This window comes from Notolabrus celidotus, chromosome 4, assembly GCF_009762535.1.
Source record: "Notolabrus celidotus isolate fNotCel1 chromosome 4, fNotCel1.pri, whole genome shotgun sequence".
Taxonomy (NCBI): Eukaryota; Metazoa; Chordata; class Actinopteri; order Labriformes; family Labridae; genus Notolabrus; species Notolabrus celidotus.
Window position 1 is genome coordinate 29,928,832 of NC_048275.1, and position 24,693 is coordinate 29,953,524.

Here is a 24,693-nt window from a genome sequence, read left to right on the forward strand (position 1 = left end):
AAATGAACAGGTGTATCATTAACTTGAAAAACAAAACAAAATGGTTTTATTGAGATATTTTAATTGTGGATTAATATTCAGGGTCATTTTCAGCCTGTTTGGTAAAATGTAAAAGCCTCTAAACTGAAATGATGATCACCTTGTTAATTTATCATCTATCAATTAAGCTGTCATTATTAGAGATACTGGTTATTACATTTTTTAGGGATGCACTTGAAACGTACACCCTCAGACTGTCAACAGCGCTCACCTGGTGTCAGTCGTGAAAAGAGAAAGAGCCTCCTTTAAATCTGTACTTTCAATTTATGAATCCATGCTTACGTTTCAGTGCTCACAGATTCATAACCCCTGCCCGCACCCATACTGGAAATGGATGTGGATGTACTGGACGGTGAAACATGACACTTTAATATTGTTGTTTCTTTCAGGGGCCCCTTTCTCGTGGCCCTTGGTCGGTCCTGGCACCCTGAGGAGTTTAACTGTACCTACTGCCACATGTCCTTGGCTGATGTCAGCTTTGTGGAGGAACAAAACAATGTGTATTGTGAGAACTGCTATGAGGAGTTCTTTGCTCCAACCTGTGCCCGCTGCAGCACCAAGATCATGGGGGTGAGACACTCTGATTGTTGACATGTTTAACTCTTTGCCTGTACGCATGTTTACTTGTGAACAACACCAGCAGTGGATTTGTTACCTGGATGAAGTTTAATAGACCAGTATGGACCACTGAAGAACATCATTTAAATGACAATCCTCGAAGCAGACAGATGTGTAAATCTCTCATCATGAAAACTTTTGAAACAGTGGTTGAATGTGAGGGGACCTCGGTTGATTTGTGACTCAGTTTAAGAATGGATAATCTTGTGGTCATTAAAGCAAGTGAAAGAGAAAAATAACAGATAGAAAATTGACACAGATATGACTTTGAAGGTTGTTCAGTTTTAATATTTTTACATTCGAAAACTTTATATTTCACCAACACTTTGAAAGTGCTGAACAATAATGTAGCGATGTCTCGAATACATGAATGCTTACAACAACATAGAAATTGAAATGAGCCCTAAAATGAACTCAAAGTACAAATGACCTGACTCCTCTGCAGGAAGTGATGCACGCTCTGCGGCAGACATGGCACACCACCTGCTTTGTGTGCGCAGCCTGCGGAAAAGCCTTTGGAAACAGCCTCTTCCACATGGAGGACGGAGAGCCGTATTGCGAGAAAGGTACGACCGTGTTCACACTGTCCTCGTTTTATAGTTCAGTTTGACTACAAGCTGTGTGACCAGCAGTTTACAACACACTGTCTCTGTCCATCTCTCTGTCAGATTATATCGCACTCTTCAGCACCAAGTGTCATGGATGTGACTTCCCGGTGGAAGCTGGTGATAAGTTCATTGAGGCTTTGGGTCACACCTGGCATGACACCTGCTTCGTCTGTGCGGTAAGAAGAAGAACCAGAAACTCATATGAACTCAGAGAAATAAGACAGAAACTGGGACATGGTGTTATCATTGGGGAAACGTTTTAGTTTGTTCAGGTTTAGGCACCAAAACTACCTGGTTAGGTTTAGGAAAACAGTTTGATTTAGACAAAAAAATTGAGTTTATTAAGTGTAGTACATTTGCTACCTGATGTTAAGTAAGTACAGTGAGAAAGTAATTGAGTTAAATTCAAACTTCAGTCGTCTGGCTAAGAGTCCAGTATGTTTTTTTTATCCTTTGCAAGTACACCTTACCTTTTTTATATACCATGCCATGTTACATTAATTTATTTGAGAGGGGACAATGTACATCAACATTCAGTCATATGGATCCTTTTAATTAGCAGTCCCTTTGTCAGATGATGTTTGGTATCTAGTAATGTCACAACTAGAAAATGAAGTAAGAGGTCATTGGCAAATCCAGGTGTGAACTAACTTTAAGGCTATGTTCACACTGCAGGCAAAAGTGGCCCATATCTGATTTTTTTGGGGTCAAGTGACCAGGTCAGATTTTTTAGAGGCAGTGTGAACACTCAAATCTTGCCCAAACCGTATTTTTTCAAATCAGATTTAGACCACTTCCATATGTGGTCCTGAATCAGATGCAGATCAGATTTTTTTCAATGCGACCTCAGTGTGAACGGCCAAGGTAGATTTGATTCGCATTTGATACTTTCGTGTCACTTTATAGAGACACACGTCACAATTCTGCGAGGCGGTAGCCTTGCAAAAATGGATGATAGCAACGATGGAGCAAGTCAATGGAGGGACAGCGAGGTCTTGAACCTTATAAATATATTGGGTGACACTTCCATACAAGCAAAGCTTGAAGGTTCATACCATAACCGGTCAGTGTTAGAAAGTTTATCGAAAGAACTCGTGAAACAGCTGCATGTGACGTTATTGTTACTGTTCCTTTACGCATGCAGGGCAGTTCGGAGCGCAAACAGTTCACACTGGAATCGGATACAGGTCACATTCTAGATGGTAATGTGAACAGGCAAACAAAAAATCGGATCTGAGCAAAAAAGCGTAATTGAGCATTAAGCCTTGCAGTGTGAATGTAGCCTTAGGGAAAAAGTTTCTTGTAAAACATGTTAAGCTCTAAATGAAAATGTTCCAGGCTGCGACTATCACGACTGCGACTAGCTAATTTCAACTTATAGGAGAGGTTTTGTGAATGAGGTAGACATCTCAGACAGTTATCTCAGAGTCTGCACAGTAAAAAGAAAACAGCTTCAAGTTTTTTGTTTTTTAAAGGTGAAGAAGTCCTCATTGTTGTGAAGTTACAATCCAGTACAGCAGCAGACTCTCTGATCACAGATTGAACCTCTCGTCATGTAACCTCTCATCTTGTTGTAACTGCAGGTTTGTCATGTGAACCTGGAGGGCCAGCCTTTCTACTCGAAGAAAGACAAACCTCTGTGCAAGAAGCACGCTCACGCCATCAACGTGTAGGAAAGCCGCACATCTACAGGTCTGACCGTCACCGGGGGTGCAGCCCGCTACGATGAATGCAAGCCGACAGCAACAACTTTTACAGGCGTGTGTGTAAACGCTATTTATGCAAGATACACTTTGGTTTGAGACGTATTTATTCTGTGCATTAACATTGTTAACTATGACAACACTGCCTGATCATTGAAACGTCAACAGAGACATGTTTCCTGTTGTCCATGTGACCCACTTTCTGATGTACTGTAGTGTTTTTCTTTCTTATGTTTTCTACCAGAAACTACTGTGTTTGATATGACCCAGGTCATGACCCAGGTGCTGTTGAGTGAAAAAACAGAGGAGTTTAGAGTTTAGAGTCTGGAGGGTGCCAAATCATACAAATGAATTCTGGGTAGTTTAAACTTTACTCCATTTAAGTGTCACTTTGAACAATACAACTCTCTCAGATATACAAAGGTAGATTAAAGGATCATCCTCATTGATTGCATTATACATGCACCTATAGGAGCAAAGCTTCTAATTTCATTGTAAGCTATACAATGACAAATAAAAGCTACTCTATTCTTTCTGTGATTAAAGGATCTTTTAATGTATAATTGTACTGCCCTTTAAAAAGCACATCAAACATCAACATAGAACACTTATTTTTTACAGTGTAGAGAGATAATGATTGTCAGATCCAAATCCCCCTCTGCTTTCCTAAAGAAAGCTTTGTTAGCCAATCAAATTTTAGAAATAAATTTTTGTTTTCCAACAGCACTCTCTGGACTCCATAGATTTGAACTGCACAGCTGTAGTTTGTTTCCAGAATAATGCTCTCATTGTATCTTTGACTCTCCTCAGTACTGTGCCTATTTCAAGTTCTATAATTAGGTCTTTTGAAGGCTTCCTGTTTTTTTCACTTTATTGAACTAACAACAATCTTTTATTCATGTTTGGTTCATTTCCTGTTTTTATTTTATAAACAACACGACTCTCAGTCTGGACCTCTCTCAGATCAATGAAGACTCAAACAGATGTGGTGTTGGTCTGGCCTGACGTGGTCTCACTGCAGCTGTGTTATAGTGTTACAGGTAACTGAACAGCAGAGCAGGGTGTGAAGAAGCCTTACCCGGTGTGTGTCTGACACGTTGTTAGAAATGAGACTGGCAGTGAATGTAACACGACCAGGTGACACTTTTCATCAGCCTCATTCCAGCAAGTGAACCGGTGTGGTCACATGGAAAACAAGCACAAGTGCACAATGCTAAAATGGGGGTTTATGATCACACCATAAGAGTTTTATTCATGGGTCTTTATTTAGGGGAGGGTTCTGTAGGTGTGGTGATGCAGTGATAGGGGTGGGGTCAGAGGGGATGACAGTGTCCCACAGTTCCGTTCATTACCAGGAGTGTTGGAGGCACATGAGTTGTTAGAAAAGGTGATGGATTAATGAGTGGACAGAGAGTTATTTAAACCACAACAAAAAAAGCTACATTACTGCAAAGTGATGACAAAAAGACAAAAAAAAAACATGAAAAAGACATTTAACAGATTCAAAGACAAAAAACCTTTGGAAAGAAAAAAAATGATTTCACAAATGAGCCACTTCAAAGCAGTGTAAAACAAGAAAGAGACAAACAAGCAACATCAAAGCTGTGTAAAACAAGAAAGAGACAAACAACAACGTCAAAACAGCGTAAAACAAGAAAGAGACAAACAACAACATCAAAACAGCGTAAAACAAGAAAGAGACAAACAAGCAACATCAAAACAGCGTAAAACAAGAAAGAGACAAAAAAAAAACCCAACAACATCAAAGCAGTGTAAAACAAGAAATACACAAAAAAAACTTCAAAACAGTGTTGAAACTACACCCAGACTCAAAACCATCAGCAAACATCTACAAGACACAAAATGATTAGGGATGGTTGACAATCCCAAGACACCTAACAACTTTAAAGAGAGGAAAAAATAAGACAAGATAACAAAGTAGGATGAATTACAAACCAACGTCAGAACTACTTTTTCAAAGCAGTTATAAAGATTGACTACAAAGAGACATAAAAGCAACACATAAGAAGAATATGCAAAACTACAATAGAGAAAAGCAAAAAGCAATAAAGGGATGCAGTTTGATTCAGACACGCAAAACTATAAAGACACAAAACAACAACAAAGTGGCGCAAAATTCGATACAGAGAGCAATCAACTACAGAAAGAAACAAAACAACCTTTAATAAACACATCACAACTACAAAGAGCAGACTACAAAGACTTTAAACTACAAAGCCAACATAAACAAAACAACCATGTAGAGACAAAACAATCATAAAGAGACAATTAACAAACTCAGTTAGATGCACAGACACAGGAGGATGCTAAACAACCTCAGATTGATGAACTGACAAATAAACAATGGTAATTATCCACATAGATGATCAAATAATCTAGTCTACTGTTCAGATCATGTTGAATCTAGTGTGTGAGGTTTTTCTTCAGCAGATCAGTCTGAGAAAAGGACATTAACCCTGCTCCCTCTCTCTGTGCCTCAGTAAGTTTGTGGTACAGTATCCAGGTGAACCTGCTCAGGTGAGGCTGCTGCAGAGTGTTCACGGTGTCTGAGGGTGTAATGTGGATTGTAGTTATAATCCAGCTTGGAGTACAGGTACATTAGGTGTTTCTATGCAACAAATAACCTTGAATTTCATATTTATTTACTTTTTGACTGTGATATTTATTTAAAAGCTAATATATCATCACTGCTGCGTTCAGTGCTCATGAAATAATTAGTTTAACTTTGTTTTGTGGATGTTTGGCATCACAAGATGTATTTGGAGAAGTGATACATTTCTTGTAATTATTCCGTTAATGATTGTTGCTGTCCTGAACTGTAAGGGCGTCTTAATGTCTCTGGTCATGCTGCAGGCCTTTAGACTGCTTCATTATCAGCCTTATGACACATTTTGGGCTATTTCCCATTCTCTTCATTGCAGAAGAGAATGGTGGACATCTTTGTTGCAAGCAGCAGCCTCTGGTGGCCATTAGAAGAACTGCATCCTACAAACTGCCTGTTCCAGGTCTGATTTCTTTCTCAGTCTGCTCCAGGTGCATTAAGGACTTCACTTTGGGCTTTCTATCCAATAAAACAACACTGCCAAAATGTATTTTAATATGTGATCAATCAGAGAAAAAGTATGGGGATTAAATACAAACTTCCACAGTGGTTCTGTTTTCTTAGATACGTAAACTGTGATATGAACAGAGCTTCAGATTAAACAGTATAAATTATCTAGAGCAGGGTTCTTTTGTTTCTTATGGATAGAAATGTTTTCAGAACAACTGAAATGACTTTGACACGTTTTCTGTGGGAAATGTTGAATCTTCAAACTCTTCTCCCTGCAGTGTTTTGTGCCTTCGACCTACTTGTGATGCATTTAACCGGTGCACTGACTCAGCCAGTTCGTGCGCTGGTGTACAGTTTTTACTTTGAATATTTTATACAGTTTTTCAAAGAGTGAATGTGTGCATGCAGATTGTCTGTCTCTGTTTGTGATCGCATGTCGATCGAGTCAGAATTAGTTCGTGAAAGAGAGGTGGAAACCCCCCGTTGTGTTACATTGTTAGAAGACTTTGAACTGATGGTCTGTAAGTGAAACTTTTTGAACGTGACATTTTGACTAAAGGAGCTGAAGTAACAATAAGACTCTGCTGGCTGTTAATGCTTCACTACATTTATTTAACAGGTTTTGAAGAATATATGTGTTGCAAGTTGAATAAATTGAGCACTTCAAACACTGGACAATATTTCCTCTAAAGTTTTTTTGTCAAAGATTCTTCTGCTGCAAACATTTATTATTTAATGACAGTTTTCTTCAAACTCTGATTAAAAAAAGGAACAGTGCCATGAGGACGTACATATTGTGGTTATTTATAGCTTATGACTAAATACACATAAAAAGTCAGATTTTTTTTATTCAAGGCTAAAAATAAAATAAGGCTAAAGTACAGAATTACATCACTTCAGACTCTGAATGTAAACTGGAAGATTTTGGATTTTGAAAAACCTCTGATGGGGCAAAGCTTTTTAATTAAATTGAGAATCGAGCTGAGAGACTGAAAACCTCTCAGACATGTTGATATTCAAACATTTAAAGGGTCAGAGTGCAGGTGAGCAATGAGAATAGTTGTAATGTAATAATTCACAGATCGATGCCTCCTGTACAAGTACTCGTACCACACTGGTATACTTTTATCCTACATTCAAATTAACTAGAAATATTTAGAAAAGTACATTTTCCCTCTGACTGATCTACTATCAAATATCCCATCAAAATATTTGTATTACTCATGGATTCATGTAGTTAATCGTGCCACTTTTTTAGGACCTCTACAGAGATTTTAATTCCTGAGTAAAGTGTAATGTTATTTTTTTTAATATATTTTATTTGCTTGTTCACTTTGGTGCATAAAAATCATGGAAAAGGTGAGAAACGAATTGTCACAAAAGCCAAAAGTCAAAGTGTAAATGTCGGGGAGTGGCTCTCAGAAGAATCTCTGTATGTTTGAATCATCCATCAGTTTTGAAACACTTACAAGTAAGTTCCTTTTTTTATTCTAGTTCTCTCATCGGAAACACATCTGAGGTCATGACCGAGGAGGGAGTTTTATGAGTCTGATTTAAGGATTGCAACATGTCGCCCCTATGAACCAACATGCGTCACAAACAAAATCATGTTTTTATTGAGTGAGATGTTTTTGAATTTTGTAGCAGTTATTGTTATTGGTATTATTATTGTTGTTATTGTTATTGTTGTTTCTAATTTTCTTCAACAGCAGAGGGCGCCCGGGTCTCTTTTAGGAGTCGATTTCAAAATAAAAGCCCACAGGTCTCTACAGGACTAAGCGGCCCAGCACTGATTGCAAACAAAGAGTGGATGTAAGAAGGAGCTCTCACTCTATGTCAGCGTTAGGAGACCAAAGACCAACTAGAAAACTCCAACGGCCTCTTAGGAAACACTGAAAAACAACAGTAAAACTAAACTTTCTGGGTTGTATTACAATTATGAGTGATGTCATATATTGTCAATCCTACTTAACTTACTTATTGGTTTCAGTTTATGATTGTCCTTGTCTTAAAGATAAACTGATATATGATCAGGTAAACAAATCTATCAAACCTCAATCTTCAATATGTACATTCCAGCTTTTATAAGAATGATAGTTGTCCATACTTTAATTAAGTTATTCTTTTTGCCATGTATTTGTCTATTTATCTACAACCCTCACCCTCTTAATGACATTTGAAGGGACAGTAATAATGACAGAAATTATTTTTAATATCTCAATGTTTCTTTGTTTTCCTTCATTTTCTGATATGACCAGGAATACGTAAAGGTCCGGAAATACTAAACACTGCACTTAGATACATATTTGGGTCTTTAGTTGTATAAATACGACAGTCAGGAGTTAGTGTTAAAGGATGCTTTAAAAATCACTGTGTTATGTTAACAGGGTATTCAAGATTGCGGGTGAAGGTGCAGTCTGACACTGGTGCTATGTGTATAGGGATGTATTCAAGTATCAATGAATAAGTGATAAACAAACAACATGATGGTGAACAGAAATCAGAATGAAGCGGCTTACATGTTCTCACATGGGTTTGCCCCAACTTCCTGTGGACTAGTGGACATTTTACCAGCTTGCTGCCAGGGCAAGATAAATTTCACTGTTTTGTACATTTTAATGCAATTTCATTCCCACATTTGTGAAAGAAAAGTACAACACTTTTTGGGAAAGTCTGTGACTAAACCATCAAATCTGATAAAAGGTTATTTAAATGCTGAGCTACGGCAAAAGAGAAATGGATTGGAATCATAAAAGAAACATATGGTAACCCTAATTTCTGGAGAAACACAACTCATTTTGATACAGCAGCTCCTCAACATATACATAAACAGAATGTTTCTGGAGTAAACCAGCCCCCTAAAGTGAGTACCAAAAATACCAAAAATTGACATTGACATTGGAGTTATTTTTTCCTTCTTGTCTGTACTAAATAATTGATAAGTTTTGCGTGCCACTATTCTGTTTGTTTTTTTACCTGGTTCTTCCTGACCTTGCACTCTCTCCTCTCCTTCCCCTTTTTCATCTCTCCCTCTTTGAACTGACAATAATATACAAATAGATTGTATTCACTAGATGAAAAATTACATAAAAAAAAAAAAAATAGTAATAATAAACTAATAATACTAATACTGTTGTATTTTTGTTATTAAAATATTATGTTTCAACCCAGTACCGTATGGTTTGGAAACTTTTCTAGCTTGTTAAAAAGGACATACAGTAAAAAAAATAAAAATAAATCTCTTAAATTTTACGGGTGCTGGGATTCAATGTAGGGGTACTTCCAAATGGGCTAGAAACGCATATGTCCTTGGCTTTTAAACCCGGCTTCATGAATCATGTGGGCACCCGAGGAATGCAGTCTTTTGCATCTTCTAAACATCGGACTTTGCCGCTTGATTCCGGATCAGAGTGATCCCGCTTGTCAGTCACAGACGATCTTTGTTCGGCTGGTATTTGCTCCCCTCCATCATCAAACAGAGAAACCACAGAGCGACTGAGCAGCCGAGTGTGTACGACTCCGACAACACTATAGAAACGCTGGGATAATACGCTTTGTTTTTGCGTCATTTTGGTGGAAATGTGGACTTGAACGACTACAATGAAATTGTATCAAACGAAGTGCCACGTCTGCGGGAGAAATTAAAGAAAACAAGGTGAGGCAAAATAATACCAAACTTCATTTCCAGCCTGTGAGTCCCAGTCGGAGTTTTTGGGCTCCGTCTATCTGCTGAGGCCAACGCTGTCCCAGGTTGAGACTGCTTCGTGTTTACGATTAGTCGAGTAAAAATACTGTTTCTGTTTTCCATTTCACTCCCTGGATATGTTTAAAATACTTTATATTTGCAAAAAGTGTTACGCAAATGAGTAAATAATTAGGTCGCGAAAAAAATGTCACGAAAACAAAACGGCGAACAGATTTTTTTCGTAAGTGTTTGGCGCCAGAGTATAGACGGGTCCATTTTGGCTACTGTCGTGGATAAAAAAAGTTTGCTTCACCTCTGCAACAACACAATTTAAACATTTTGTTCCTTTAAAATCATAAACTACGAGAAACCACAAAGAATTGATGAAGTGTTTGAAATGAGTCTGTAAATGTTGAAGAGGGGAGCTTCGTGTTTTTAAAGGAGAGCCACATTCCTCTGTTAGCTAACTCTGCTGCAGAGTTTACACAGCTCGTCTGTAATTATAGTAAAGCTGAGACGTATGCTAGCGAGATAACATGCACTCTAGGGACAAACATTTGAATTGTTATCAGATGGATGGTCATTAGCGACACTTTTCCTGTTGAAATTATCTGATACGAGCTAGTTTTCAAAGTTTTCCCAGTGCTAATTTAAGGTAAGGTGAGTTAGCTGATCGGTGTGTTTTTATTCATGCCTCATTGTACAACATGGGCCGGAAAGCATTGTTTTACATCGTAAAGTGCTTATAATTTATTTTGATGAAAATTCATGTTAGCAAGTTACATTTAGTTTCACTTTGATTTTTTCGGTTAATAAGCAGCTAACTTTGCTTTATAACAAACTTACAGCTTATGCTCAAAAACAAACTTTAGTACAACAACACTAATACTGTTGATCAAATGAAGCTTTGCCTTTCTCTATTGTCATCTTCTAGACAGTTGAACCAACACTCAGAACATTAAGAGAAATATGTTTTTTATATATATTTTATGTATAGATTTTCAGTGTATAGACAAGTAACACAACGACATAAAAATACAGAGGTGGGCAAGAAGGACAAGTACACATATACAGATACATACCTACATAAATAAAAATAAAAAGTAGACAAGGGAAAACCTGCTCTAACAAGATACACCATTATACATTTCTAATGAAGTATAGGTACATCACATAAGCCAACACTTGTACATATACAGCGACTTTAGGTCATTCTCGATAGGTAAGACAGAAATGGTTGCCACATCATATCAAAGGCTGCAGAGTTGAGATAAACATTGTATCCTTTCCACATGTAACAGATTGGTTATTTCTGCTAGCCAGGTCTTAAAAGAAGGGACATCCTCATTTTTCCAATGAGTTAAAATATTTCTTTTTGCATTAACCAACCATATTGTTCTCCGATGTAAGTGGGTAAGAGTGGAAAGATGTCGAGTGCCACCGAAGATCGACGTGCAAGGGTCAGGGGAGATGTCACAGTTATACACGTCAGAAAAACACTTGAAAATATCAGAACAGAACTGATTTAATTTGGGACAAAGCCAGAAAAGATGACCAAGAGTGCCCTCAGCTGACTTACATTTTGGGCAAGTTGGTGAGACAGAGGGATACAAATAATGTAGCCTGTGGAGAACTTTAAACTGGAGAAATATATGTTAAAAGTAAGATCTGAAAATAGTAAATTAATGAATAATACATGAGAACTCATTTGGTCCAATCAGAGTAATTCAACATTATATGCTTAAGTGTCTTTTCAATCCTAATTATAACTTGTCACTCCTCATGAAGCTGACTATCAATGAGATGTTTTATAAACCAACATGTCTTAGGTTTTAGAGTCCTCAGTGATCCAGCTATATCAGGTTGTGTCTTCATTCCTCTAATCCAACACCTCTCCGTTACCTTTGTCCTCTTGATGTTTCTATGGCCTCACAGTCTGAGCTCTAATGTTATTCATGTCTGGTGCTCTTAACTTTCACAGCGCTTTAACACAAACCACAAAGTTAATCCTTTAAGGTCAAAGAGGTTCAACACCATCAGAGCCTCTGACTTGTTGCATTTGTTTGTTTGTTTTGGTGGTGTTGTATTGGTATATGAGTACTTATCAGAAGCTTTCAGCACAGTCGTCTACAGATGATGAATGATACCATCAAGTTATTGATGATATGATGAATTTTGTGTCGTATTTATTTACTAAAGCTTTATTACTGCTGCAACGCCGGCTGCAAATTGTGATTATTTCCATGATCGCATCACGTGGGTGGCATCTAATAGTTCACAAGTGTCCTACGAGATGTCTTCAGGTGGATTGTGTTCATTGAAAAAACTAAGTTATTATATTGATTACCATATGTTAAGTTAGTAGATCAGTTGTTCTGTTAAATTTGGAAATAAATCTCTGATTGCAGCTTTTTAGATGTAGTTTTTTTATTTCGCTTTCTTTCTCTGTCGTAAACAATAAACTGAATACTGTGACTTAAGTAAAAATGATCACCATGAACAGACATTTAATTTGCCTAAAATAAAACTGACCAGAAAAAATTGGCACTAATCGATGAGCTAGACACATAGACTGTATAAATAATGGTCGTTGTAGCAGTGACGTCACCCATCTATTTCTGAAGAGCTGTTTTGAGGCCAATCGTCGGCGGCAGCCATATTGCTGCTGTCGAGCGATTGTGACGTAAGAGGTGGGCTTTGAGCCTCCTCGCCAACAGCTGCAGTGTTCCCTCGTGTCAATCAAGTCAGCTGTGCCTCTCATTGGAAGACTCGTAATCTCAATATCTTCGAAATTGCTGCGTTAGAAAATATTTCACCCCCCGTACAGTGTGTGCCAATCGAGAAATGAGCTATCCAGACTACACTCGTCTTTTGAACCAGGCTGTAAACATGTTTATTTCTGCTGTAAAGATCGTCTGTTTTGAATTGGTGTGTACTGTATGTGGTTTGCGGTACTTCCGGAGCCAGCCTCAAGCGGATCCTCAATGAACTGCAGTTTATAACACTTCTGCACTGGACTCATATTTTTAGACCGGAGGTTGCCGCTTGGTTCCAGCCCTAGTTTAGATTTTCTTCGTGCCCCGTGGTTTATATTTTCTCCATTTGATCTTATATTCAAATTTGTGTTGTGTTAAATATTGTGAAGCAGCAGAACAAACATCAACCAGTGCTGTTCCTCATCTCTGCATGTTTTCTGTCACTGATGATTGAAGCTTCTTGAGGGAGTGTGAATAAACCTGGCTGATCACTGTTTGTCTCTCTGAGGAAGTCGTCAGTTTGATGTGTTTACACAGTTTCAATAAGCAGAGTATTCCAGCTGAATACTGGAACATAACTCCATAATCTCAAAGAATATCATCTTTACTATTCAAGCTTGTGTTAGTGCTTCAACTTAATTCGTTGAGATTCGTTATAGTTTGAATTTAGTATGATCTCACATCAAACCATTGTTACTCTGAGTTTCAGACTGATCTCAAGCTCTGCGTGTGAGGATGAATGTGAAGTTTATTCTCATGTCTGCATCATACAGATGCACCCCATTGATTAATTTTTATGTTGATGAATCACATCTTTGTCTTTTTCATGTTTTATATTTTAACCAAACATGATCTATAATAAAACAGAATCTCTGTAATGATCTGATCCATTCAGACTAAGTGAGCCACACAAACTTTCTCTTCTTTGTAGTCTTTTTCCCAGAAGATAATTTCTGGAGAGTTTATTTGGCAAATGAATAATTGTTTTAGGACTCTTGTAAGTATTTGATATTTTATTTTCCCTTTTGGTGACATATTGTTTTTTTTCCTTTGACCAAATCCAGCAACTTATCTCCCTTTGAAGTCATTTTGCATAAGAGACAGATAGTTTTCATTACGCTAGTACCTGTTATGCGTGTTGACGTCAGTGTTTTGATCACAGGGGGAGATGAAATGATAAAAAAGAATATTACTACAAATAAGGAAGACAATTATAACTTTTTGTCTAAACAATAAAACATTTTCTGGTTCCAGCTCCTACATTTGTAGCTAGTTTTTGTCATTAATGGGCCTAAATGAAAAGTGTTGACTGGGTAAACAAAGCTATTGGATGATGTAACTTTAGGCTCTTAAAACGTGTTGACATTTTCACATCATTTTTCACATTTTCAGACTAAACAATCATGGTCATAAAAATGGTTGTGTGTTTTTCTAGATTTCCCATTATTTTTTACCTTCTTCTTTTGTCCTGTTTTCTATTGCTGCATGTAACTAAAAGTTAACTAATACAAAGTCATAGTTTGCCTGCAACCGCAAATAAAAGGTCTTGTAGGTCAGTCAGGCTGAAGAGCAGGTTCACAACATCAAGTGTGAATGTTAAAAATATTATATTTGCTCTAATGATGGCTAATGATTCATAGACTGTAAAACGTTCTTCACTATATGTCCAATTATGCAGATAGGATAAAAAATACACTACATTTATCATTTCAAAAATAATAAAAGTTCTTTATTATCATGAAATGTGTGTACTGAGAAAAGATAAACAAAGAGCGGGTTTGTTCTGAGATGACTTTGGAAGATACAAGGGCTGGGCAATAAAACAGTAATGACAATTATCTTGATATTATTTTTCTCAATATGAAAATAACACATGTACGATAAAATGATGATTTATTAAACCAGTAATTACATCCCCAACCACTGGAAAGCGAGTGGGCGCTAGGGTGTGTCTCAACAGTAAATGGAAGAAGTAAGCATTAAACAGCCAATCATGTCACAGGGGAAGAAGTAGGCGGGCTTAAAGACGTTTGGAGCGTAATGTAAACACAGCTGAAAGAGCGACAGCGACACAGAAGAAAACGTAAAACCTACCAGCTCAAAGCAGAGTGAAAACATGTAAGACAAGAAAGGCCACTAAACTTCACTAGTTAAGATATTTTGGCTGTTTACTAAACTGCTAAATCCTGAACACAAGCTAACACACGTCTGGTTTCTTCAACTTTCCCTCAGGAGAAAAATCTGCTTTTAAAATGATATGAAAGAATGATTTGATATTTATTGTGATAATTATCGATATCAACTGATATGAAAATGTTATCGTGATAACACATTCTTTTTCAATATCGCCCAGCTCTAGAAGATGCTCATCTGATTGGATGAGCTCAGACTGCTGAAGCCTCTTGTTAGCTCAGATAAACTTTGGACCACATGTTGCCCCATCAAATAAACATGGTGTTGATGCTGACAGTCCATGGAGGAGTGATCACAAGAAACAGAACAGCCTCTATAGGCTGTAACAGTAATGCTTAATTTGTATTTTCTCACAGAAACGTAACACACAAATAAAACTTGCAGAGACATTTAAAAGCTCCAGACTCAGTGAGGGCCTCTGTGTGTACGCTGTAGAGTAATGTTGATGAAGACGTGAGGAGTGTTTTTGAGTCTTTCCTTTAAAAACAGAGACACTGCACTTCTTTGCACAGGTTCCTCCCCTTGTCTCCCCCTCCTCCTTCCCCATGAGGGAGGGAGGGAGAGGGGGGAGTGTGAAATGGGGCTTATAGGAGAGAAAGGGAGAGAGGCGGTGTTAGAAATTAAATTCTAGTATTATTCATATGCCAGACAGCTGGACATTCCTCAGCCAAGCCCAGGATCTCTGTTACTGAAATAACAAGAGTGAGTGACAGTGGGCGAGCCAGCTAGACCACAAAAAAAAAAGAGAGAGAGAGAGAGAGATGTCCACTCGGGGACATTTCCAGGTCAGAGCTCCTGAAAATTCCTAGAAAATGTCCAAAGTTCAGTGTTCACACATGAACCCTCACAGCGTAGAGCCCTGCCCGGCAGACGGGGTTGAGTGAGTGTGTTGGGGGGGATCTCAGGAGACTACAGGTGACGTCAGATAGTCACTGTGTGATGTTTACGAAGTTATCCAATATTTAAACCTCTGATCCTTTTATTTTACTCAACCATGTCATTAAATTTAAAGGACATACTGGAGAAGAGGAGTGCAGTCCTGTTACGTGTTGCTCTTCCAGGTTCACACCGGTGTACTATGGAATAATGCTTCCTATTGAAATGTGCTACATAGTGGCTTTGTGCATGCCTACAGTCAGAACCCTGGACGCTTCTCCTCTCTGTGTCATAGAGTATGAAACCAGGCTCCTGTCACTCTGATCATGTAAATGTCCCGGATCCAGGACTTTGCTGGACCCTTTTCTGTAGATATGAAGCAGCAAGGACACCAAAACGTCACCCTGTTCTCATGATTACTGCGATCACTGAAATTGAAATGACAAACAATCTTAATCATGGAGTCTTGTCTCCTCTTTCAGCATAAATCCTTTGTTTCTACAGAAAAGGTCAAAGGTCAAAAGATGTCTCAGCACTCTTTCTTTTCTGTCCTCATCCCTCTATCACTCTTGCCGAGCATGCAGACGCTGCGTTATCGCTACCAGCCTGTGATTGTGTATCAGGCTGTGATTAGTCTGCGGTGTCACTCAATCTGTAATCTGTGTCTGCGTGTTAGCTGTAGATCTATTCTTATAAAAATAACTCTAGACCCTGTTAGGTCCAGACTTCTGTGCCAGTCTCAGTGAACAGACCAGTTAATGATGATTGAGTCTGGCAGAGGAGCACGGGACTGTTTTAGGAAAAGTCTAATATCAGAAGGTAAAGATATCTCCATGAACAATAAACAAACACAACAAAGAACTGATGGATCAGGGTCCACTGGTGCTCTGCTCTCCAGTGTCACCCTGTCAGATAATCGTAGGAGAAACGCTCCTCTGCGTGCAGGGCTGAACAATATATTGTTTGACCTTGGCATTTGTGTGATGTGCATGTGTGGCATTGTATGTTGTGTAATACTGAGGCAAATTAACTGCATCACATCTTGCTGCAACTTTTTTGCTAGTTGATGCAAAATGAACTCTTGAAAGGTCCATGAAGGGCTCACTGCTAGCGTCTAATCCTTCAGTGGACATTGATTGTAGTGTTGTGACAGGTAGTAGGAGACTGTGAGCTCCCTTTTAGAAAGTCACTGTCACAGGTCTGCTCATGCAGATTTAACATACAATTAGTCATTGTTAGAAACGGTTGATGCGACCTGTGTTTCTACTTCACTACAAGTAAAGCCTGATCTATACTTCTGCTTCGATTCAACAGCGTAGTTTTTGCTGTAGGTCTGTGTAGCTCCCATACCTGCGTAGAAGGTCTGTGCACGTAGATGACGAGCACCTCCTGCAAAATGTAACTAAACATCGATTTGACGACCACAAGCCCCGTGATTGCTCCTCTCAACGGCCTTGTATTTTCCCCATAGACACCATAAATAATGGATGTAATATCCGTGACGTCACCCATTTGTTCCTGAACGCTGTTTTGAAGCCAATCGACGGCGGCAGCCATATTGGAAATGCGGAACTCAACCAGGCAGAGTGTGACGTAGGGCTGAACGATTAATCAAATTCAAACCGACATCGCAATGTAATGGAATGCAATTTTCAAATTGCAAAGGCTGCGATTAAAAAAAAAAAAAAAAAAAAAGTTTCATGTACACAGACGCAACCTTACGTGACATGCATGCGGTAGGTGGCCGTAATTCACCTTTCCGCTGGTTTGCCGACAGCCAAAAATCTCCGATGAACGAGACACATGCGACCGGGGGATGAAGAAAACAATTTCAGCCACGCTAAGTTTTGATTTGTTGTTTTGTTGTTGACATCTTTAAAAATGGCCTCAGCAGAAGAACCGATCATATTGAGGCGTACAAAATAATCAACACACTGAATATCAACATGTGGAGCAGGCTCATAAATAATCTCTGCAGACGCAGAGTCAGTGAAGACCCAGACAACATGTGGATTTACTGCAACAGGACAACTGAACAGATTCATATTTTAGACTCACAGTGTCCAGTTTTCTGTCTACTGGTTCTTATTGAGAAAAAATAACATGTTTACGTGGTCAGGTGTCAGCCAGGAGCGCAACCGGGTCATAATCAGTCGGACAGCTGAGAAAAAAAGAGACCTGTCACTCAGCCGCAGCCCCCAGCTGAGCGTCTCTGCTGCAACACCTTCAGTCAGCTGATTCACATCCAAACATGCTTTAAACTTAAAACACTTGTTTGGCAGAATGCTGTTAAGTAGTTGTGGTGAACGCTTACAAGACTGCAAGTCAAAGTATTTAGTAAGTTTACAACTGTAATGGAAGTAGATAAATAAACTGTCTTTCATATTAATTCAAGCTTCATTTGCCTTTATCTTAACATAAGCCTATGAGAAAGAACAGTTTGTGTATAATAAATCTGATAGTGTTTATTATAATACAGATTGATTTATTGCTTGTGTTTGTTGAAAAATACATGAGAAGAGGACCTTGGAAAGATAATCGCATATTGAATCGCAATTATTTTCCAAAATTGTCCAGCCCTAGTGTGACGTAAAGAGGCAGAGTTTGAGCCTCCTAGCCCACAGCTGTGTGTTCCCATCCGGGAGTCAAGTCAGTCATGTCCTTATTTGGGCAAAAACTCATAATCTTAATATCTTCTGAACCGTCGCATTAGAAAAAAATTCTCCCCCGTACAGTGTGTGCCGATTAGTTAGCTACGTAGAGCCAAGGCCGTTTTTTGAACCAGGCTGTAAACATGTTTATTTATGCTGCAAAGATCATCTTTTTTGAATTGGTGTCTATGTGGTTTCCAGTTTTTTCTTCAGCCAACTTCAAGCAGATTCTCAGTGAACTGCAGTTTATAACACTTCCGCATGGGCTTCACATTTTGAGACCGGAGGTGGCCGCTTGATTTTCCCGCACTTCCGGCCCTTTGTTTAATCTCCTCCTCAGTCTCCACTCTATTCCTATGTCTGTATGATAAACAGCAACATGTATTAACTCTAAAGTAACATAACACGCTCTGAATTGCTGAGAAAATGTAAACAGAAAATGTAGCGGGGCCGGATACAGGCGACCCGACTATCGGAGAGACCCCATTGCCCTCAAGCGTTTCTGGGGAGTCTTGCTGTGTGTCAAGGACACATCACACAGAAGTATCTAAGCTTGTACCCTTCACTCTGTAGGCCGACCCCGTGGTTTATCAGCTCTCCTCCTCTTACCTCTTTTCTTTCTTCAATGGCAGCAATGAATAGCTATTATGATAGTAAACTAGTCATTGACTATCAAAACGATTTATTATATAATCAGATAATGAATCGCTCAATTACATAATGGTTCTTATTACCTATCAGCTTTTACATCAAAGTTGCTCTTTTAAACTCAAAACATTCTTCTAACAATCTCAATTCAAACCACATTTTAGTCTTGGCTTTAAACATTACTAATGTTGATGTAATTAGCTTCAATGTCCAGTTTGGCTATCACAGTAATAGGATAAGAGTTTGCTCCACTGTGCGAGGAGAGGAGAAAGAAAATGAGATGAGAAGTGGAGGAAAAGATGAAGTGTTCAGGGGAAGCTGAGAAAACGTGGAGGAAAAATCGGACTAAGAGCAAGATCCTTGATCATCACATGTAGCTGAAGCAAGAACAGGCTCAGTGACATTAATCTGCATACAGACACAAGCTGTGCTAACACAGGAGTAAATAAGACGAGGCATGTCACTAAGTCAAAGATTATTAACAAATTTGTTGGCAAATTATATCGCCATAGATTTTTGTTGACTGACGACTAATCATTGAACTCCTCCTCTGTCCATTCTGCTTACAGTCTCTCTTCCTCTGTCTGTGATTCAGAGGAACAGTCTGTATCGTCTGGACTTTGTCTCACTCTCTTACTGCTAAAAGTAAAACTTGATCATAAAATAAACGCATAGAAATCACCCACGAGTCTTCCCCCTTGATGTCAGCCTCAGTTTGTCTTTGTTTCGTTTTTTATTTCTCTGTTTTCTTATTTTCATAGTAAATCTCCAGTTAGTGTTTCTTTATTGAAACCATTTCCAGGAATACCTCAGAGCAACATCTTCTGTTTCTGTTCCAACATTTAGATGATGTTTCATTTCAATCAGATGAGAGTATCTCATTTAAAAAAACAGTTCTCCTTCTCTTCTGTTCCTCTTCACTTCCCTTCTCGCTGGTTTTCGCTCCTTTCCCAGTCTACGTCTCAGTTTTCTCTCTCCTGGGAGTGTTTCCAGTCCTGGAGGCTGAGCTCCAGGATCTCTCTCTCTTTCCTCTACTCTATTTCTATCTTTTGCTCTCCTCCTCTCCCCCCTCCCCCTTTCTATCCTCTATTTCTTCTTTCTTCTCTCTCTTGGAGTGAGTTTCCAGTCTCGGAGGCTGAGGATCAGATTACTCAGGGAGTCTCGGAGGCTCTCTGGCGAGGTGGCAGTGGTGGAGGCGGAGGAGGGAGGGATGGAGGGGAGGTAGGGAAGGAGATCAGGTTTCACATCTCCAGTGCTCTCCTCTGTCTGCCTCACCTCCCTCCTCCTCTCTCCCCCCCGGCAGCTTGGAGACAGAGTGGCTGAGCTGGGAAGGAAAACATGCAATCCACCCTCTCCTCCTCCTCCTCCTTCATATGGCCAGCCTCTTTGCTGCAGCACAGCAGATAAATAAAGGCAGTAAATGGGAGCCAAGCACACAGAGGGACGATTCTTTCACCTTCTTTACTTCCCCCTCCATCCCTGCAGAGATATTTTATATCCTGCACCGTGTGTTTTCATTCTCCTGGATGTGTGGCAAAGGTGAAACTGCTTCAGGGAGACTTTTGTTGCTTGAGAATCGAAGGATCAAACCTGCACGCAGAGATCAGTAAAGTGTCTTCAAGAAGAACTGCAGAAAGGCAGCAGCAGCTCCTGTTGTATTAGCAGAACACTTGTGGCTTCAGCAGCAGCAGTAGCAGTCTGACATTAATGGTTAATGTCTGGTTTGTTTTGGAGTTTTTGGATTCATACTTCTTTCTTGACAAAAGCACAAGTAGAATTACTTTCTAGATGAAAAATGTATTCTTATAGCACACGTTGAAGCCCCCAGCTACAGATCTGATAGAGACGTGGTGCAGTTTATCTAAGTAGTGAAATATTCTGAACCAGTATTTCTATGGTTGCAGATCAGATATAAAACAGTTCATCTTGTACTGTTTATTTCTCTTGTCTGTCTGCATTTGAAGGTCGTAGCAGCCTCCATGTTCTCTGTCTTCAGTGGCTCCACTTGTCCTTTAATGGTATTGATCTCTGCTTTAAATACACCCAGCCCATCCCAGTGAATAATTCAGATCAGCTCACCACAGCGGTACATTTCTAGCAGTGGAAAAAAAAAACCCTCCCTGATTTTAATGAAAGCAGTGGGGTTGAGGTCTGTCGGTGCTGCACACTCTGCCAGTCTCTATCTCGACTCCAAACTGTGTTGTTTTCCACCAGCTGAGAAAATGTGATTATTTGTGGCTCTGTGTGATTTTGTGTGGTCATGTGATCGCAGCAAACAGGACTGCATTCCTCCGGTTCAAAAATCTGAAGGCTCACCAAACCACAGGACTGAAATCAGAACTCTGCAATGATTCCCCCTCCTGAACTACATTACACAAGAAGAGATCAAAGTTTGTGTCTATAGTAAATGACTCTTGGTATGTTTGGGCTGAGTTACATCCAGTGTTTCTCTTCAAAATGTGTGGGGTTTTTTTCTCCTGTTGAGGTGATTTTTTTCATTTTTTTCTCCTGTAAAGCATTTTATAAACACATTTCATTTAGTTCTGACTCAGTTCAGTTATTTTTTCCACACATAATAACATGAATGTCAGGGGAAAGGGGTTAGGTCAAAATAACTCTAAAACACATTTCATTATTTGGACAAGTTGCCAATATTGGCAGACTGACACAAAATGTCAGGATCAGAGTTAACTTGTGACTTTGTTCCACTTATTCTTCCTCCTTGTAAAAACTGGAGTCCTTTGTCACATTCATATCAACTTCAGCATCAACAGTTCATCTGAAATAATGTCACAGCTAGTATAGATCAGAGCCCGCAGCAGTGATGAGCATCGAGCTGCAGAGGTCAGGACATATATGGTTTATTTTCAGACCTACAGTTTTAACTAGGGGTGTACACAATGAATCGATTCTCAATTAATTTAGTGTTAAGAAATTACTAGGAACACGCATTTTTGTTTTCAATTTTCCGTCACGTGGAACAAACATCGTATGGTCTCATATGACATTCATCGCTCAGGGAGGTGTTTTAAGTTTACAGCATGTTTCAATGGTAATCAGCTGTTAGCACAGCGGAGACGTTCAGCTGGCGGCTGTGCGTCAGGTCTCCACGAGCGCTTCATAAAGAGGATCAATGAGGAACTGCTGCCAACAACGACACGGACACGAAGGTTGAAAACTTTAAACAGGACATTTCCCACCTTTTAGATACAAAGCCAACAGACTGGTGGGAATTGCTAGTATGCTATGTTTGCTGAGCAGCAACATCAGAGCCGTCTGAGCTTTTCTGCAGCTGGGCTGATGACCCAGTTGCGCTCGTGGCTGACACCTGATCAAATTCACATGTTTATTTTTCTCAATAAGAACGAGTAGACAGAAAACTGGACACTGTGAGTCTGAAGTACTTTTCTGTCAGTATTATGAGCCTTCACTTTATAAGATTATGTCCGCTGAGAATATTTTTCTGCCTGGTTGTTGATAATCAGCGTTAAACATGTACGGGTCCATATTCAACACGTTAAGTTATATGCATTTTGTTGCTGTAGAAAATATAATTTAGGGGGGGAAAACGTAATTGGCCTTGTTTTTGACATAAGAATAATAATGTTTTTTATTATTGATTATTAATCAATAATTGATCGTTAACATTTCCAAAAATCGATCGTGAAAAATACTTAAAACTTACTCTGACTTTGTTCCACTTATTCTTCCTCCTTGTGAAAACTGGAGGCACATTCATACTAATTTCAACATCAACAATTCACTTTAAATAATGTGCAGCTGTGGCTCTCTTGTTCATACTTTTGGTATCATAACTTACAAATGATCATCATGCTACGTTGAACAAGTGTACACAAGACCATAAATGTTATGAATAGCGATATTCCGAAGTGACTTAAAATTTTGATTCACACTAGCTGAGTAGTCTAGAGTGAGAAAAACTCAGTAAAAAAGTCTAAGTTGAGCTAGATTGTATAACTAAGCTAAACGCAGAGTCACAGAGTGCAGTAAAACCATGTCAAGCATGTTTGCTGGGTGTGGCTAATGTTAGCAGAGCTAGAACCACAAGCCGTCATTAATCCCTACAGGTTAGAGTCCACATCTTCTGCTTATTACACATGGTTCCAGTCGAGTCAACCAGATACAGTCTACGTTCAACTTTATCTCCATTTTTTATATAAAGTACTGCTAAATCAAGCTGTGTATTGGCGTTGATGGGGACTACTCGGCTTCAAATGATGGGACAGCTAGAGTGTGGTGGACATGTATCAAAGGGTTAGTAACTATAGTCTTTGTATATGGGTCATCTGCTACTGTGGTGTTTAAGAATTAACAACAATCTGAGAATATTTTTGATTATAACAAAGTACTTGGTCATTTCCACCTCCTGTCTTTGCCTTACCCTGTCGTAACCTGAACTTTCTTGATATTTTACTGTGACTTGCACCTTAAAATTTGAACAGAATTCCACTTTTGACTTTAGCTGCACTGGTTTAATTTTTTTAGCAGTCATCAAACAAACAGCTTGAGGTTTTGGAATTGACATGTTTCGGGGTAGCTCCTTGGAGAGTCAGTTTATGTTTGTAGAGGAAGCTGAATAACTGAACACTTATTTGACAAATGAACTGAAATAAAAGAGGAAATGTTTCCTGAATGAATGAAGCTACACTGAGGTTCTTTCACACGGGGGTCTTGATGCTATCAGACGCTGGTTAAATAGAGTTCCTTCTTCATTCTTGAGTAATCCTCCTGCATGATAGGTGCAGTGAGCCCTCTGAAGTGACAGTGGACCCTAACCTCAATCCTGACCTCTGACCCCTGACCTGAGAGACCTGAACCCCTGTCAGCTCACCACTAACAGAGCTGTCTCCTCCCCATCTAGATTAGAAAGTCTGGCCCACTTTCATGAGGGGGAACAAACACGGTACACTTGTAGCTGTTGGTCGTCATGACTCCTTTTGGAATCTGCCACAATTTCCCCGGATCAACTTTATGGGGATCAGTTCTTGTTGGTAATGAGCCCTGATCAGTTTCCTTTGCAATCAATGATTTTCTCTGTCTACATGCTGCTAACTGCTTGAGTCTCAGTCAGACCCCCCTAAAAAAACTAAATTGCTCAGCATGTCTTGCACAGACTCGTCCTGGTCTTTGGATGTTTACAGTACACAGAACATGATAGTTCTCCTTTGTCCAGACTGTAGGACTGCTACTTTATGGTTTTCATTGTCAGTTCATGTGCTGAGTGATTTATCAAATTGATTAGTAGTATGGAGTTGGAGCTGGGCGATATTAAAAAAGATGTCATCATGATACTTTTTTTTTTTATATCAGTCGATATCGTTAATAATCATAATAAATATGAAATAATTATTTCCTTTAAATTTAAAGTCAGATTTTTGCCCCTGAGTGAAAGTTGAAGAAAGTAGACGGTTTGTTAGCTTGCATCTGGATTTAGTTTTCTGATAGGCTTCTTGAATCCATCATTCCTGACGGTGCTAACAGGAAGCTGGTCTTTTGTGTACAATGAGATTTGTGTCAATTTTTAGTTTGTAGATTTTTATTTTTCTCAGATAATTTGATTTAAATTTACAATACATATAAATCAAATTGTGTTTCAGTTTATAGAGCATTGTTTTGAGTAGTGCTCTCCCTTCCAAGGTTACTAAGGGTAACAGGCAGAGTGATGTTGTTTCCCACAGTGCAGTGAACGCATCACGGTTATTCACGACGGTCGCAGTGGACATTAAACGTGTTACAAATGAACAGCAGAAGTGGTCTCCATGCTCTACCATTTACAGTGGTTGGAGGGTGTAATTACAGGGTTAAATATATCAAATTTTTAT

General features: G+C 39.0%; 2 protein-coding genes across 3 annotated transcripts in view; both read left to right on the forward strand.

Moving 5' to 3' along the window:
* The window catches only part of LOC117811992 (LIM domain-binding protein 3-like), a 60,745-nt gene extending 54,031 nt beyond the window's left edge, over positions 1 to 6,714 (forward strand). Inside the window, exons 11-14 of one of the 2 annotated variants that reach the window (XM_034682502.1) lie at positions 429 to 609; positions 1,103 to 1,223; positions 1,326 to 1,441; positions 2,849 to 4,462. In XM_034682502.1, the coding sequence (XP_034538393.1) occupies positions 429 to 609; positions 1,103 to 1,223; positions 1,326 to 1,441; positions 2,849 to 2,938 (508 nt within the window). In that variant the 3' untranslated portion in view covers positions 2,939 to 4,462. Of the gene's footprint in view, positions 1 to 428; positions 610 to 1,102; positions 1,224 to 1,325; positions 1,442 to 2,848 lie in introns of both variants that reach the window. The other variant, XM_034682503.1, reaches the window with a different exon arrangement.
* A 2,715-nt stretch (positions 6,715 to 9,429) lies between these two features.
* LOC117811717 (bone morphogenetic protein receptor type-1A-like) overlaps positions 9,430 to 24,693 on the forward strand; it is a 63,680-nt gene continuing 48,416 nt past the window's right edge. Inside the window, 1 exon segment of the mRNA XM_034682150.1 lies at positions 9,430 to 9,696. The gene's annotated coding sequence lies outside the window, so the exon portion shown is untranslated.